The sequence below is a fragment of the Ovis canadensis genome, chromosome 5 (genome assembly GCF_042477335.2).
Source record: "Ovis canadensis isolate MfBH-ARS-UI-01 breed Bighorn chromosome 5, ARS-UI_OviCan_v2, whole genome shotgun sequence".
Taxonomy (NCBI): domain Eukaryota; kingdom Metazoa; phylum Chordata; class Mammalia; order Artiodactyla; family Bovidae; genus Ovis; species Ovis canadensis.
In genome coordinates, this window is record NC_091249.1 from 25,606,069 (window position 1) to 25,622,201 (window position 16,133).

The 16,133-nt window shown below is 59.5% G+C and overlaps 1 protein-coding gene across 3 annotated transcripts in view; it reads right to left on the reverse strand.

Annotated features, from left to right (window-relative positions):
- NFIX (nuclear factor I X) overlaps nucleotides 1-16,133 on the reverse strand; it is a 97,107-nt gene that overhangs the window by 20,344 nt on the left and 60,630 nt on the right. For all 3 annotated transcript variants that reach the window (XM_069590837.1, XM_069590839.1, XM_069590838.1), the window contains exons 3-5: nucleotides 1,626-1,688; nucleotides 1,198-1,272; nucleotides 697-817 (exon numbers count right to left, since the gene is read on the reverse strand). In XM_069590837.1, coding sequence (XP_069446938.1) covers nucleotides 697-817; nucleotides 1,198-1,272; nucleotides 1,626-1,688 — 259 coding nt within the window. The remainder of the gene's footprint in view (nucleotides 1-696; nucleotides 818-1,197; nucleotides 1,273-1,625; nucleotides 1,689-16,133) is intronic.

The window sequence follows — 16,133 nt, forward strand, 5'->3', positions numbered from 1 at the left end:
ACTATGGAAATATCACAACATTTTAATGTAATATTCTAACATATCAAAACGAATACTTGAACCTCACAATGAACCAAAATGCTCATTTTTTTTTTAAAAGGACAGGATCACACTCTGTCCTGCATGACTGAGCCTGACCGGGGTCCACTGTGCCTACCTCCCAAATGGCTCTCAACTCCACTCCTTCCTCTTAGGCCGATCCCCCACCTGGCTCAGGCCCTCCTACCCTCCAGCCTGGTGGGAGAGCCTCGAACTGACTGTCCTGCCCACGAACACTGCTTCTAGAAGTCTTTCTAGAACACATGTCCCCAACATCTGTTCCTTGACCCCTCTGGCCTGTGAAGCCCACTGTGGGATAGTCCTGCTGGCCTGCCCAGCCTCAGTTGGGATGGAGGCTGCTCTCTCTGCCTGGAGCACCCACCCCAGGCCTGTACCAGCCCCTCTTTGTCTGGGTTCAAAGGTCACACCCCCAGGAGAGAGGCCTTCCCCAGTCCCCACAGGGAGCACCTTCCTGGCAGAGCCATGGCCTGGCTTGAGCTTGTGTCCCTGAGGCCAGCGCAAAGCTCAGGGGGTGGGCAGCAGAGCAGGCCCTGGCTCTGGAGCCAGCGCCCTCCACAGAGGATGGTGTGCTGAAGTATGCTGCCCAGAGCACCTGAGGCGTCTCGGGGCTGAGGGAGGCCGGGGCGTGGGACTCACCTGGTGGAGGGAGGGGAGGTGATGGACCGCCGCCCCAGGGTCACCTGGTTGATATTGTAGTAGCTGGGACTCTCCAGGTCTGCCAGCGAGAAGTTGGGCCCTGATGCTGTTGCAACAGGAGCTGGGAAGAAGGGAGAGTGGGATGAGGTCTGGAAAGCATGGGTGCCTGTTTCGTTGCTGGGAGCAGCTCCCTGGAAGCCCTGGGGTGAGTTCACTGTGAAGGCTGCTGAGGAAACCTCCTCCTGGCTGAAGCTTGTTGGGAAGATTCCTTGGTTATGATTTTTTTTTTCCTCCATAGCAGTGGAGGTCAGAGGTGGGGCTCTCCAATGCCTCCATCCCACCCAGCCCGGTGCCAATGAGGCCAAGCATGTCCCAGGAAGTCTGCCTGCCTCCCCCCCGACCTGAGACCCCATCAGTGGGGGACTCCATGGGGTCCAAGTCCCACCTCCTCACCCTCATCCCTGCGGACCCAACCCTGGCCCAGAAGAAGGAAGGACTCACTCTGTGATACTCTCACCAGCTCCGTCACATTCCAGACCCCGGAAGTCACAAAACAGTCCTGGAAACTTAAGTGCCCTGAGGAGGGAAAAGGGCAGGTGAGCAAGTCGAGGCACAGCCAGGAGGGGCTGTCTGCCTGTCTCTCCCGATCCCTCCCCACCCTCAGCTTGTTCCATCCCATGACCCATGTCCCAGCTCCAGGCTGGCCCTCAGAGGCCCTTAGATCTCCATGGATGTGGGGTATGCCCCCATGAGTGCCCTCCCCTACGGAACAGCAGCCTCTGTTCAGTCAAGGGACAGCTGAGTGAAGCGGTTGGCAGGGGCAGGCCCACCCTGGCCCGGGAGGGCAGAGAAGGGTACAGGTTGGAGGCTGTGGTGGACACAGCAGGCCAGGGAGGCTGGGTTCAGGCAGGAGGGCAGGGGGCACTGACCGTTGGGCAGTGGTTTGATGTCCGCATCTCCTTGCTGGTTTGAACTATCTGATTGTCCGGATTCTGCGGGAGACAGAAAGGGTAGGGATGGGTCAAGAAAGTGCCCCACGCTCACCAGGCAAGCAGCTGCCCCTCTAGCCCTATGTACACCTTCTCTCCCACTCCCTTCCTGAGCAGCCCAGGGAGGCCAGGAGAGAAAGAATGGCTGCTGCTGTGGTGAGGCCCTGCAGACTGCAGGGTGCTGGGCAGCATCTCTGGCCTTCTCCCACTAGATGCCAGCAGCACCCCAGTTGTGACAACCAAAAACCAGTCTCCAAACACCGCCTGAAGTGCCCTGGGGGTGAGCAGCCCATGAGTGAACAGCCCTGGCCAAGAGTCAGGGCAAGGAGGCGCCCGGGAGAGAAGCCCCCGACTGTCCCTTTGCACAGCTGGTTTGGACCCAAGGGGTCCCCCGTTCTCTACCCCACTCAAGCTCCAGAGGGAGCAGCCCTTTCCCTCCCTTCATTAATTAGAGCCAATGCTGCCTGCCTGCGCCACCCCCACCTCACCTTTATGCATACAGGCAGTGCCTGGCAACACGGAGGGGGGAGATCTGCCTTGATGCTGTCGCCCGCTCTGTGCCAGCCTGTCTGGGCTGTCTCATGCCCCAGTGCCACAGCTGCTCGGAGGGAGCCCTGAGACAAGGGCCCATTGTGCGGTGGGAGCTCACAGAGGACTGGGGGCAGGGTGGAGTGTGTGTGTGAATATTTTGCTGAGCTTGGGAAAGCCCCCCGCCCCTGCCCCCCAGGTCCTCGAAGCTTTGTGTGCCAGGGGCACAACGGGGACCTCCAGAATGCTTGCCTGGGCACGACAGCTGGCGAGAGGGTGGCGGAGGGGGGCCAGGGCAGGTTGTGGGGCAGGAGAAAGGCAGGCATTCAGTAAAGGATCAGCTGCTCATGGGGGGACCACATGGGGTGGCTTCGGAAAACTGGGCCGTGCCATTGGCCAGGGCTCCGCTCCACTCTTTGGAGTGACCCTGCCTCCTGGGTCTCACCCGCCACCCCACAACCGGCCCAGTCGCCACGGAGGCCATCCTCTACCAAACTTGCGGTCAGACCGCTCACATTGGGGAGTGAATAGCAAGGAGGTTCCTGAAGAGTGATGTGGGCCCAAGAAATAGAAGTGGGGGGATCCTGCAGCCACTTGGGAAAGAAAGAAGAGCTCCAGTTGTTGGGGCCTTCTCAGAGCTAAGGCCCAATGATGGCTCAGCCAAGCTCCTGGCCTCTTGCATCCATGTGGCCGGTGGGAAAAAGACAGGCTGCCCCCAGGATGGTTTCAGGCCCCATCTCCCCCATCCTTTATCTTGTTTCACTTTTTTTTTTTTTAATGTATTTATTTGGCTGTGTTGGGTCTTGGTTGTGGAACGCGGAACCTTTGTTGCAGCATATGAAGTTAGTTTCCTGGCATCATAGTTCCCCTGGGATCTTAGTTCCCCATCTGGGGATCCAACCTGCATCCCCTGCACTGGAAGGCAGACTCAACCACTGGACCATCAGGGGAGTACCTTTTTAGCCAGCCTCTACTTTTTAAAAATTCCAAATGATAATAATAATGAATCCTGTCACAAATCAAGAAAATGGAGGTTGACAAGCGAACAGGACCCCACACCCCCTTGTGTTTGGGGCGTGTCCTTCCACACCTCCGTTTGCACCCACCCTAGCAACGCTTTTAGGGATGGCAAATTCCATCTCAGGCCACTTCTTTGTCGTGGTGGCACTCTGCTTTGGAGAGAGCCCGTGGGACTTCCTCCCACACCCTGGGGAAGGGCAGCCTCTCTCTGCATGTGGATTTTCTTGTTGCTCTCTCCTCAGCTCATTCCCAGCTCTCTGGGTCTGATTCAAGCCCTAGCTGGTCCAGGAGGGAGCAGGCAAGGGGTTGAGGCAGTAGGTGGCCCACCTTAGGGCCTCCGTGGGCCAGTGCCCCAAGCCTAATGTCTCTCAGGGCTGTCCTTGCCCAGATTCACAGCCAGAAAGAGCACAGCTGCAGGACCGGTGTGTGGAGCCCAGAGAGGGGCACACGGTCAAGGCTTTGCTGCAAAGGCTTTGTCCTACTTGTCCCAGGACCAACTCAGTCCCCACAGAGCCCTCCAGGCCAGGGACAGTGGAGTAGAGGGGGATGGTAGGAGGCCATCCTATTAAGAGTGGTCTCAGCCCTTCAAACGTGGCCAGGTGGAGACAGAAAACCACGCGCATGCGCACACCCGGCCCGGGGACAGAAAGACGAGAGAACCTGACAAAGAGATGGAGGTGGGCCAGCGACAGAGGCAGAGACAAATGGGGCTCCAGGAGAGCGCGACAGACAGGAAATCCTTCTGAACCAGGACGCTGCCCTGAAACGTTACTGCTGTTATTACCATTAGCGCCATGTAAGGGAGCAGGCAGGAGCGGGGATCGGCGCGCGAGGCCCGCTGCCACGCGCCTGCAGGCGGTGCTCCGGGCGCTGCTGGCAGCCATCTTAGCCCTTGGCAGCCATCTTACGGCTGGCGGCCCCGCCGGCGCCCCGCACTGCCCCTGCCGCCCGCCCCCGGCGAGCGCGGCCCGGCTCCGGGACAAAAGGCAGGGACGCTGGAAGCCTGGGCCCGGGCTCGAGGGCAGGGGCGCCGGCCCGGCCAGCGGGGCAGCTGGGGCTGGGGCTCCACTGTCTTGCCCAGGCGGCGCCCCTGCCCCCTCCTGGCCCGTGCAGAGCAAAAGGGGCAGAGAGGCACGAGCCTGCTGCCGCCCGTGAGCCGCGCAGTGTGGCTGAGCGCCCCTCCTCAGGCCAGACCCAGACCCAGAGCCTCAGTTAGTTTACCGCCTAGACCCCTGCCCCAATGAGGTGACGCGGGCCTCAGAGGACAGTAAGGGGAGAGATGGGGCAGGCCCTCGATCACTCAGTCAGCTTGGAGGTGGGCACACAGCGAGAGGGGGCCACTGGGCCGCTGGTGGACAGGCTCCTGTGGAGGGCGAGGAGATGCCCCCCAACCCAGAGGCAAGAGCCCGCCAGGCCAGCTCCCTGAAGCCATGGGCACTCTGGGGAGCTGTGGCCTCGGGCTGGGGCCTGCTCTGGACAGCCCCTAGGGACCAGGAGCTCGACCCCAGGCTGGCACCCCAAGGAGCATGACACCCCGGTGCCTGACCCCCTTCCCTGTCGAGGCTCCCTGGGGAAGGGAGGGAGTAACCCCAGGCCTTGGGACAGAGAAGGCAGGCCCCTTTATGACACCCCTCCCCAGGCCCCGCCTCATGGTTGCTTGGCTTTTATCTCACAGAATGGGGCTTATCAGAGCCACCAGCTGAACAAACACACAAATCCACGGTTAGTGAGAGAAAACCCTCTGCCTGAACTCTTTATCTCCTGTTCACAGGCCCCGAGCACTGCCCCCTGCCAACAGCACAGGAGAAGCCCTGACTGCTGCGCCATGAGGGCGCCTCCCCTGGCCACCCCCCTTCTCCCCTCGCCCCAACCCAGCGCGTGGTGGCTGTCCCCTGGCAGTCCCTACCAGGCGGGCGTGCATGAGTGAGCTCCTGCCACACGGGAGCCCCCCTCCAGTGTCTGCTTTCTCACTGGGGACAATGGGCCAGCTGGTGGCCTGTGGGCCGGTGGACGGGCAGAGAAAATGTTGGCTGGCACCAGGCGGGCAGGTGCCCGGCTCCATCCTTTATCCTCTCCCGCCCAGCCCACGCCCCCGAGGCTGTCACTCGGCTTCCCCAGCCTTCCAGGGCCACGTCCCCTGGCAACATTTCCGACCTTGGCTTTCTCTCCAGCCTGGTAAACCGAAGCAGTAGGGACCCTAACCACCCACTCCCAGCTCAGGGCCACCCTGACTGAACCCCAGCCCCCAGGCCTACAACTCTCTTCAGGGACAAAGACTGCCTTGACTTTCTGGAGAGACTGTAGAGAGGACGGAGGGGCCAGAGGCACCGCAAGCTCCGTTCAGTCCTGAGGTGACATGTTCCTGCATCTCGGTGCCCAGGGCCAGACAGTGCCTCCTGGGCTCTAAGCCTCTTTCCACTTAGCCATCACATGCAGCTTCCTCAAAACCAAGTCCAGCCACTGTGTCTGAGGATGGCTGCCTGGGTGTGCAGGCATCAGGCCTCTGCCTGGTCCAGGCTCAGGGGATGAAGAGAATTTTGGAGGCTGCCGCTTGTCCTTGAAGCCACCAGGGCGGCGAGGGCTGTGTTCAGGCTGGCTCACGTCACGTGTGTGAGCGCAGGGTCTGCTGCACGGCTTCCTCTCAGGACCGGGGTACTCGTGCAGTCCACACCCTGGGGCAGAAGGCAGGACTGCGTGGGGGTGAGTGACGAATCTGGGCTCTTCCTAGGTGTGGGACCAAGTGGGCTCCGCAGAGCAAGGCTCTGAAATGGGATTGGCACTCAGGTCCCAGGCTGCTCTCCCTTCATCCCCTCACGGCTTCGGTCACCCCCACCCCCGGGTCGGCGCTTGTAGACTGGAGGCCGCGTGCAGCACCCCGCCCTAGGCCAGGCTCAGCCAGAGGTTGGCAGCATGGGACCCTCTCTTCCTCAGGGTTCTTCTGTGTCTCCTGGAACAGCCCTACCACCTGAAACATCGTTCTTCTCGCCCCCATCATTCTCTACCTCTGCTCAGTTATTAAAGCCCCCGACTTCCTCTCTTCAGCTCCCCGCCTTTCCCTCTGGAATCCTATTTCTGGTCTCATTTTGCTCTGTCTTGGCTCCATGCCCCTCTCGCTGTCCTTCCTTCTCCCTCGCTTTCCCTCTCTTTGGGCCCCTTTCCTCTCCCAGTCCTGCCTGCTTGCACAAGTGTGTACGTGTGCACACGTGTGTGCTTCGGAGAGCCCTCTGCCTCTTCATCAGAGCTGTAAGAGGGGAAGCTCCAGCAGCCAGAAGGAGCCCAGAACCACACAGAAACTCCAACCGACAGCATGTTTTTAACATATATACTCCCAGCCATAGACAGGGAGATATTTATGGCTCCCGCTAGGTGAGGGAGGGATTCCTGCTCACGGCAGCACACGCTCCGCCTCGGCGCCCGCCCCAAAGAACTTCTCTCCGAGAAACAGGCCACATGCAATTCACCGGTTGGCTGCCCCCACGCACATCACAGACTGAGTGCATTTTTTGGGGGGGCTGAGAGGGGCGCGCAGGCACAACCGCACCAACACATGCGTACCCAGGCACGTGTATGTACTAGGGCGCACATTTGCTTTACATCCAGACACACACACACACACACACACACACACACAGATGCCACCAACCATCTGATGCTGTCCAGCAGGGATGGGGTGAGTTGGTGTGCCGAGAGCGGTGGTCAGCACGCTCACTGCTAAGAGGAACCTCCTTTGGCTCTATCCAGACCATTGGCCTTTGAGGGTTGGTGGGGAGGCCAGCCCTCTAGGCATGCCTGCCCTTCCCCTCCCCCAGCTCTCCCCAGGCCTGAGGTTGGAGAAGCAGGCAAGGGTGTGCTCTGTTCTGGGGGTGCCATACTCTGAAGGACCAGTTCTGGAGCTGATCCCTGGCCCTGCCCAGTGTGGCACACCTCTTCCCCCTGCCCACCTGCACACACACACACACACACACCCTCTCTTTGCAACTGAGGAGCATCCAGGGCAGGAGAAACCCAATCTCAAGGGGAGCTGAGGCCTGGCCTGCAGCAATCAGAGCTGGAGAATGTAACTATTGTGTCTCCTGAAACCCAAGTCTGAGAATCTGAGACACCCTGAGGAGGGGAGCAGTAGATGGATGGGGGGCTAGGGGAATAGGTCACAGAGGGGGTCTCCCTGTCTCTGCAAACAGAAGACTTGAGACCGAGGAAGTCCTTGGGAATGCAGGGCAGCCAGAGGACAGAGGAGGCTGGGCTCGACCAGGCTGGGCCCAGGGGCCTTTTCGATCTTCCCCCCATTTCCCTCAACCACCTCCATGAGCCAGTGTGTATGCTCAGAGGACCTGGGGCCGTCCTGGGGTTTTTCCCTCCTCTGTCATCTTAGATCCCACAAGGCTGGAGAAAGAAGCCTGACCAGGAAGCACAGCTCTGAAGCTGTGGGTGGGGGTGTGGGCAGGGGCAAGGCAGGGAGACTGTCCCTACCCCCTGCCCCATCACCCTCCTCTCCTCTCTCACTTCCCCTCCCCTCATGGAGCCAAAGGGGCTCAAGCTTTTGACTAGGGTCACCTGTTGCGGGGAGGAAGAGACAGTGACAGCAAAGAGAAAGAGACCAAGTTACAGCCTCGACACACACGTGGTCTAGATCCACCCCAGCTGCCCCTGGGGCCTAGATTCAAGGAAGGCCATTGGGGGTGGGGGTGGGGACAGCAGGTCAGGCCACAGGGATCCCGCAGGCCAGGACCAATAGACTCAAGACGGGACACTCTGCTCTCATCTCTGACCCGGTGGCACTGCTTTTCCTCCTCAACCCACCCTGCCTCCACAGCTGCTATGGGGGTCCCCTAGGGAGCAAGGGCCGAGTCTGGCTACAGCAGGGCTATGGCCTGGCAGGGGAGCTGGCGGAAGGGAGGAGAAGGCAAGTCCAGGGGCTTATGCGGTGCCCAGAGGAGTAGCAGAGTGGATCTGAAGGCTGGGTTCAGGCAGGTGGCTCCAAGCCCCGAGGCTGCTCCCTGGTGTGAGCTGCGCAGCGTTCCCTGCCCTGCACCTGCCAGGGGAAACCGTTAGCACTGCGCCAGCCCAGGGAGAGCTAGAGCCGGGGCCTGGGCACTGGAGCATGGGGGCTGGGGGCCCAGCTGCTCCTCCCCCAGGCATGGCAGAGAATGTGCAGCGAAGGAGAGAGGAGGGACAGCCCGGTGCAGAGCGAAGCACCCAGCGGCTGATGGAGGGAGAGTCCAGGACCATCAACCTGTCAGCTGCCTCTCCAAGTCTGGCCCAGTAGCTAACAAATGAGACGCCCCCACTCACAGCAGCACTGGGGGCGGGGGGGGCGGGCTGCATGTGGGCCTGCAGGCTCCTCCTGGGTCTGCCCTTTGCAGGAGACCCGACACTGGTCCCAGCAACCCAGATGTCAGGGCTCCGTGGCTGTCTGCAGAGTGGACGTGCACGCCCAGGGCTGAGCAGGAACACCACCCTGGATGTTCCAGAGATGTCCAGGGGCTAGGAAGTCCCATCTGAGCAGAATTCACACAGAGAGGGAATGAAAATGAGACAGCCCCTCCCGTAAAGGGAGGGACCTGGGGTGAGACAAAGGCAGGCAGGGTCCCAGGCCTGCCTCTGCCTCCACCCTGAGCCCTGCACCTCAAGCCACCCTGAGGGCACCCCCTCCCATCCAGGGAGGTATCCTTCTGCAGGACAGAGGGGAAAGGGGGGCACACCAAGGGCAAGGGGAAATGGAGGGAGGAGGGGGCCAGCCCACCAAGTGGAGCAGGGCTCCCTCAAGTTCACATCCATGCTCTGGAACCTATGGACCCAGTGGTCCTGGCCAAGTTCTGAACTGTCTCCTCATTTGTAAAATGGAGATGCCGCCTGCCCCCTGGGCTTCCTGCCTGAGGAATAAGTGAGAAAATGAGTACAAGGTGCTCGGTCCAGGGTCCAGCTCACAGTAGGGGTTCCCTGAATGTCAGCTGTCCTTCCAGTGTGATCGCCAATTCCCTTTGCCACCCTCAGCTAAAACCCTACTCTGGGCTCAGCTCAAATGCCAACTCGGTGGGGACGCTGTGGCTAACCCACAGCTCCCCTCCCACTGGAGTTCATACGCTATGATACATCAAGTGCACTCGAGATGATGGTTCTTGATATCTCACCCCAGAGACCACTGCCAGTGGGCAGAGGGGCTCCCTCAAGACTCGACCCATTACCCTCTGCAAAGAGGGGCAGGGAGCCTTTTTGGGAAATAAAGGGCAGAGCAGAATGCCTTCTACACATACATCTCTCCCCAAATACAACGGCCGCAGTCCCAGGACACTCATCACATTGGAAACAGTCAGGGACGGCAAGCCTAACAGGGAAGCAGAGAGAGACTTGTGCCCCAGGATGCTGAGGATGCTGAGCGCAAAGCCCTGCCCACCCTAGCTCGGCGCTGGGCATATGGGGAGCTGAGGACACTGGGGCACAGGCATGGCCACACAAGCGGCCGGGTGCCTCTCCTGGCAGCACAGGCTGGTGCCACGACTCAGCTGGCAACAGGAGCCAACATTTCTGAGAGGGCCTGGGGCCAGGTGTCATGTGATGCTGGGGGCCCAGAAAAGTGGCCCCCCGGCCCTGAAGCTTCTCCTCCCTCTCCAACCTGATGGATAGAAACTGATAGTGGAGAATGCCCTCCACATCAAGAGAAGGCAGGGCCGCGGCAGAGGGGCCGTGTCCAGGTCAGGGGCCCGCAGAGCGGCTCCCCTGCCCCGGCCACTCCATTTCCAGTGCTGCCCTTTCTGGCCCTTCGAGCTGCCCCAGCCCGGCCAGACAGCCACCCCCACCCCCAGCTGCTCTTAGGGCTATTAATAGTGTCCCTACCTCCCAGGGCCAGGCGTCACCTTCTCCCCCAACCCCCCAATACACTTGCCCTTGGTCTAATTATTTGTAAAGGGACAGAGTCCTCTGGCTGCTAATGCCAACTGGGGATGAGAAAGGGGAGGCAAAGGCTCCGGAGGTCACCTGAGGGGCATTTCTGAGACAAGTAGGAATGTAAGGGAAGGAGGCAGTGGAGCCAAGAGCAAGAAACAGACAAAAAGACAAAATTAAAACTAACAGACAGAGAGGGAGGGACCAAGACAGAAAATCAGTCAAAGCCAAGTAGTTCAAAGAAAGAAGTCTGCTATAGAAAGAATCAGAGGGGATTCTCTGGCAATCCAGTGGTTAAGACTCTGCGCTTCCACTTCAAAGGGCACAGGTTCAATCCCTGGTTGGGGAACTAAGATTCTGCATGAAATGTGCCCCCCCCACAAAAAAAACAAAATCAGAGAAATAGAAGGTTAGAGGAGAGGCAGGGAAAAGGGGGGAAAGTAGAGAGAGAAAGAGGAAGCAAAGGAGGAAATGATACATTAAAAAACAAAAACAAAAGGGGAGAAAATTTTCCTAGAATTACCCAGGAGTGGCTTCATGAACACAACTGCCTGGTCTGCACCTAGCTACCAGCATCTGTCTGTAGGGTGCTGGACAAGGTGAGGGGCTGGGGAGACTCCAGGCCCAGGAACCCTACCCGCCCACTCTTCACAATGTTCTGGGTAAAGGAGGAGATGAAGAGAAGGAATACCTGACCAGGAAAAGGAACTGGGAAGATCAACTCCCCAGGACTAGGAAACCCACTTTCAGCCCTGGGCAGGGGCGGCCTCTGCACTTGGAGCCTCTTCGCCCGTTGGAGAGGCAGCTGGGTAGGCCAGAGGATGGTGGAAATCGGGGAGCATCAGTGCCCCTGGCCTCCCTGCACTCCACGTTCCCTCTCTCTCTCTCTGTGAGCAGAATCCTGTCCCGCCCTGCCTCCCACCGCCCCTTTCATTGGTTTCATTGGGAGAATCCATCCAGGGACCTGGGGGCCTGGAGAAGAAGAGCCCACCTACTTCTGTTCTCCTCTGGGAAGCAGAAGCAGACAGAGGCCACCTGTTTCCCACCCTGAGGTGCTCTAGCTTCCTCAGCCTCCCGAGAGCACCCAGTACCCAGGCTGGTAACCTTGGAGGAGGCTCCTCTGGCAGGGGCTTGCCTTGTGTGGGGGAGTCAGACTTGGACTCTGATTTTGCACAGCATGAGAGACCTAAGAACCTGACCACCAGATCTTCCAGGCTGGGGATTTCTGACCAGGAGTGCCCCACCAGACCATCAGGCCCTCAAGTCCAAGGCCTCTCAGTGTTTTGTTCATTGCAGTCTCCCCCACACCTGAAAGTGTAATTTGAGTGGAAGACTCAAAGAAACTCTCTAATCGTTCCAACTACACAGACCACGCGGGCTTTCCAGGTGGCTCAGCGTAAGGAACCCGCCTGCTAGTGCAGGACACGCGGGTTCAATCCCTGGGTTGGGAAGATCCCTGGAGGAGGGCATGGCCAGCCACTCCAGTATTCTTGCCTGGAGAATCCCATGGACAGAGGGGCACACGGACCATCCAGGAGACAACTAGCTGGCCCCTCGCCTCTCCTGAGAGCACATCTTTCCTGAAGTCCCAAACCTCGACACACATACCCAAGGAACTGACTGGGAACACCTAAAACAGCTAACACTCCTGTAAAGCCCAACTGGGTCTGGATGCAGGGCTGGACACACTGGCCTCCATGCCCGAGTTCTGGACTGACCACAGGAAGGAACAAGAGTCTCCCTGAGAAGGGAAGGGCAGAGGAGCGCTCTCACAGGCCTCCCCACCCTGGAGGCCTTTAAGGCAGCCACCGTCAAGAGCTGCCCAGACAAAACATGAGGAATTTGTTAATTTGCCAACCTCCAACTCGGAGCCCTAAGGTCCCAGGCAAGGTTGAATCGGTGGGCAGGTGGGTGACCTCCCTGAAGGCTGAGACCTCTCTGGCTGCTGGAAGGAGCCCTGGGCTTAGAATCAGGAGCCTGGGGTCCAAATTCTAGACCTGCTGTTATTAGGCCCCCAGTGTGTCTCCTGGACCTCCTGTGTTGTATCTGTGCAACACAACCCCAGGCTTGCCTCAGAGGGCACAGGGAGACGTGAGCAGGAGTTTTTACAGTGAATGAAGCGGGAAGGTTTTATGCACTACAAAGCGCCAAGCACACATAGAGAGCTACTGATGGGGTAAGGGGGTCAGCTTCTGGGAATATATTTCAGGGTCAGCGGGGATACTAAAGAAGAGCGGAGCAGCATCTTCTGCACGGAGTACAGTGGCTGGTGTAGGAGGCAGCTCCCCAGACTCAGGGCTGGGACAATTCAAGCCGCTAAGGGGACAAAATGATACCGATCCTACAAGCCTGCTGCTAAGTCACTTCAGTCGTGTCTGTGTGACCCCATAGACGGCAGCCCACCAGGCTCCACCATCCCTGGGATTCTCCGGGCAAGAACACTGGAGTGGGTTGCCATTTCCTACAAGCCTGGCAGGTGCCAAATTCCCCACTCACAAGGCTCTGAAGTACCGAAAGGGACTTCCCAGGGCTGTGGGGCTCAGGGATCCGCACCCCCGGAGAGCGGTGTGCTGCACTCCCCGACTCGGCAGCTAGGTGGCACAGCGAGTTAACACTAGCTGCCCTCCGCAGGCTGCGGCCGGCCCGGAGGCGGCGGCGAACTTGCGCGCAGTCTGCCCCGGGCTGCAGGGGCCAGGGAACCCCTTGCACAACGGCAAGGTCCGAGCTGGCACCAGGAGGACGCGGCCGCGCTTGGGCCCCTCGGACCCCGTGTTGTGCGGCCCGAGGCGGCAGCTCTGGTTGCGGCCGCTGCCAAGCACATCCCGTGATGAGATAGGAGGGCCGAACTTCCCGTGCTCATTGATTAGGAACAGCTTGCGGTGCGGGGGCCGGATGCAAGGGGGCCGGGAATGGGCTAGTGAGGAGAAGCAGGAGGTAGAGGGGGGCCTGCCAGGTGCACGGCTGGGAGGGGTAATCCAGTGGGCTCAGGCCCGCTCTGAGCCGCCGCCGCCGCCGCTCTGAGCCCCGGCCTGCCTCCCCCAGCGTGGGGCTGCCCTGGATGTGGGCTAGTCTGCGGCTGCGTGACCCCTGGAGTGTTCCCAACACGCCCACGACGCCCCCACCTTTTGGCAACACAGACCTGCCTCTGCGCCTGATAAACGTTTGGAGAGGAAGGTTTCTTCCTTTTTTTTTTTTTCCTTTCCATCTCTCTCAAAAAGTTAAAAATGGAGACTAAAAGTCAGAGATCAGAAACCAAAAAGAGGGAAAGTCAGAGATCAGAAACCAAAAAGAGGGATAGAAATGGAGAAAAGTCGGGAAGAAAAAAAAACCTCAACACAGGCCAACACTCTCGCAGCGGTGGCAGCAGTCGGGCAGGCACACCCTCCCGGGGCAGGCGTGGAGAAAGGCCCCTTTGTTCCGCAGGGAGGTTAGCCGAGGTGAGGCCCGCCTGCCCCCTCCCCCCTGACCCTGGGCAGCGCAGATCGCTTCTCAGGGCCCCCGGACTGGGCCCAGCTACTTCTCTGTCCCCTCAGTCCTCCTCCCAGCCAGTGCAACAGCCCAGCAGATGGGGAAGGGCTGCTCCCTACCCTCTGCCTTGCCCAAGCACCAAGGGTCACACATGTGGGGCAGGGCTGGGCTCCTCCGATGGGCCCCTGGATGACCCTGATGCCCGACATTAGCATCTTGTCCAGGCTGTTCTTTAACTGTGGAGTCCGGGGGACAGATTCTGCACACAGCTGGACCCCCACCGAGGGATGAGCAAAGGAGGTGATTCCTGCTGGAAGATGGTGCTCCAGGAGGCATAGGCTGACTGACCAGGTGCCTCTTACCCACAGTGAGGCCCCAGGGTTTCCTGTGTGCCTATTCCAGATATGAGCACTTTCCAATGCCCTTGGGCTCTGGGAAAGGGTGGCTCCTGCAGGTCTTCCTCAAAGCGAAGGCTGGGCTCTGGTGCTGCGGTTGCCCTCAGAGGAGAGGCAGCGCCTGAAGTCACTCCATCTGATCCCCATGAAGGGGCCAGAGTGGGCTCATAAAGGGGGGCTGCCGATGGAGAGACAGCAGAGGGGTGGGGAGGGAGGGAAAGTAAAGAGCATCCCTTTGCTCTGCAGCACATGTGCCGCCCCCCTCACCCCCCGGCCCCTCTAACAGCCCAGGTGGGACAGGGAACCTGAGGGGTGGCTGTCCTGTGTGCCACTCGGTGTGTGCCCACCATGGGCACCCTGACCCTGTCTATGCAGGCTCCCAGCCGCTCAGCAGGGATGCAAGCCTCAGACTTTTCAGGCAGAACTTGGCAGCTTTACACTTGGCCAAGAAGTTTCCACCCAGCTCCTACCCCAGGAGCCCTCTCCAGCTCCTACCCCAGGCCCCCGGCAGCAGAAATCCTGGAAGGAGGGACTGGCTAGATCCTTGTGCTCCAGACAGTGCCCTGGCTTCATGCTGAGGGGGGTACCTGCTCTACTGGAGGCCCCAGGCCCGCCCCCACCCCTCAACCAGCAGCAGTGGAAGGCAAGGCAGTGACAGAAGGGAAGAAGAGTAAGGTGTTGCTGACCTCGCCCTCCCCAGGCGAGGAAGTGGGGGAAGGAGAGGGGAGAGGAGCAGCAGCAGCTGGAATCTCAGGGAGCCTGGACTATCCTGTATGGCACCAAATCGGCTAGAAGAAGCTGCAGCTCAGACACACAGTGTCCTGCCAAACCCCAGTCCTTTAATTCAATTAAGTGCGGGACAGACTTCCCAGATTTTTCTGTGTGTTCGAGAGCATGTGAAAAGCCGAATGTGTTGAATCTCGGGAGCTGCGAGCTTGTGTGCCTGTGTGCACACATGTGGATGTGTGAATCCAGACGGTGGAGGAGGAAGATAAGCGGATGCAAACGGTGAGGGGCAGGACAGGGGTGGGGCAGAACGGCTCAGGAAGAGTGAGTACCTACATCTTTTTAGAGAGCCAAACTCCAGACCAGGGTTCTCAGCCCCCACCCCATGGACCCTTCTTGTGCAACAGCAGGAGGTGTCTCTGGCCTCCGCCCCCTAGGTGCCAGCAGCATCATGGCCCCCTCAGCTGGGACAGCCCCAAATGCCTCCCCATGGCCAAGCGCCCCCGAGGGCAGTGGTGGAACCCACTGCTCTTGGGCATCTGTTGATAACCACAGTCTGTGTATTTACAACCAGGACTTCACCTCACCTCTCTCCCTTGGGGCTTAAGTCCCAGAGTGCTTGGCTTCCCAAGTGTCTCGGGTCTCGTTCTTTCTCCTGAGATAGTCTCCCTACCTTACCCATCTGGCCAGAGGAGGTCTAGAGCTACTCGAGCTCAGCAATGGTTTAATAAAGCATTGGGGTGTTAGGAAGTATAGCAGTGGGCGGAGCCCATGGACAGGTAAAGAGAAAGCTCAGAGCTTTCACTCTTTAAAAGTCAGGAGCCAGAAGTCATGCCCAGGTCCTGAAAGAAGCCTGAGTTCTACATTGCTGGAGGTGAAGCCCACAGGAGAGATGGGGACTTGCCTGGGTGCAGACCCCTGGGAAGATGCCCTGCTCAGCCCCCAGAGGCCAGCAAAAGTCCTGCACTGCTCTAGCCATCAGACCACCCTCCTGTTTGGGGGTGCCAGAGAAGCAGGAGTTTAGGTGTCCCCAGCTAAACCCCAGCCCAGGTCAACCCCCCTCCCCTGTTCCTGGGGTCACCTGTAGCTGTCCTGGTGGGGGTGGGGGGACCCAGTTCCAGCAGCCCTTCTTCCTTCTGGCCCAGGAAGCCTGCCTCTCTCCCTGGCCCTCCAGGAACCCTGAACAGCCCCCTTCTGGGAACAGAGCCAAAAAGATGGAAGAAGGATGTTTATAAGCTGCTAAAAGGGAAAAAGGAAAAAGTGGGAGGTGGGGCAGAGAGGCCCAGGCTTCCAGGTAGTGTGGATGAGGCCTCGGTGGGGAGGGAGCAAGGCCACCCTCCCCAGGGACCCTGCCGCCCAGCTGACCTTGTAGCTGGTGAGATGGCGCCCCCTGCCCCACCTAGCTGGGCCACAACCAGGCAGGCCTAAC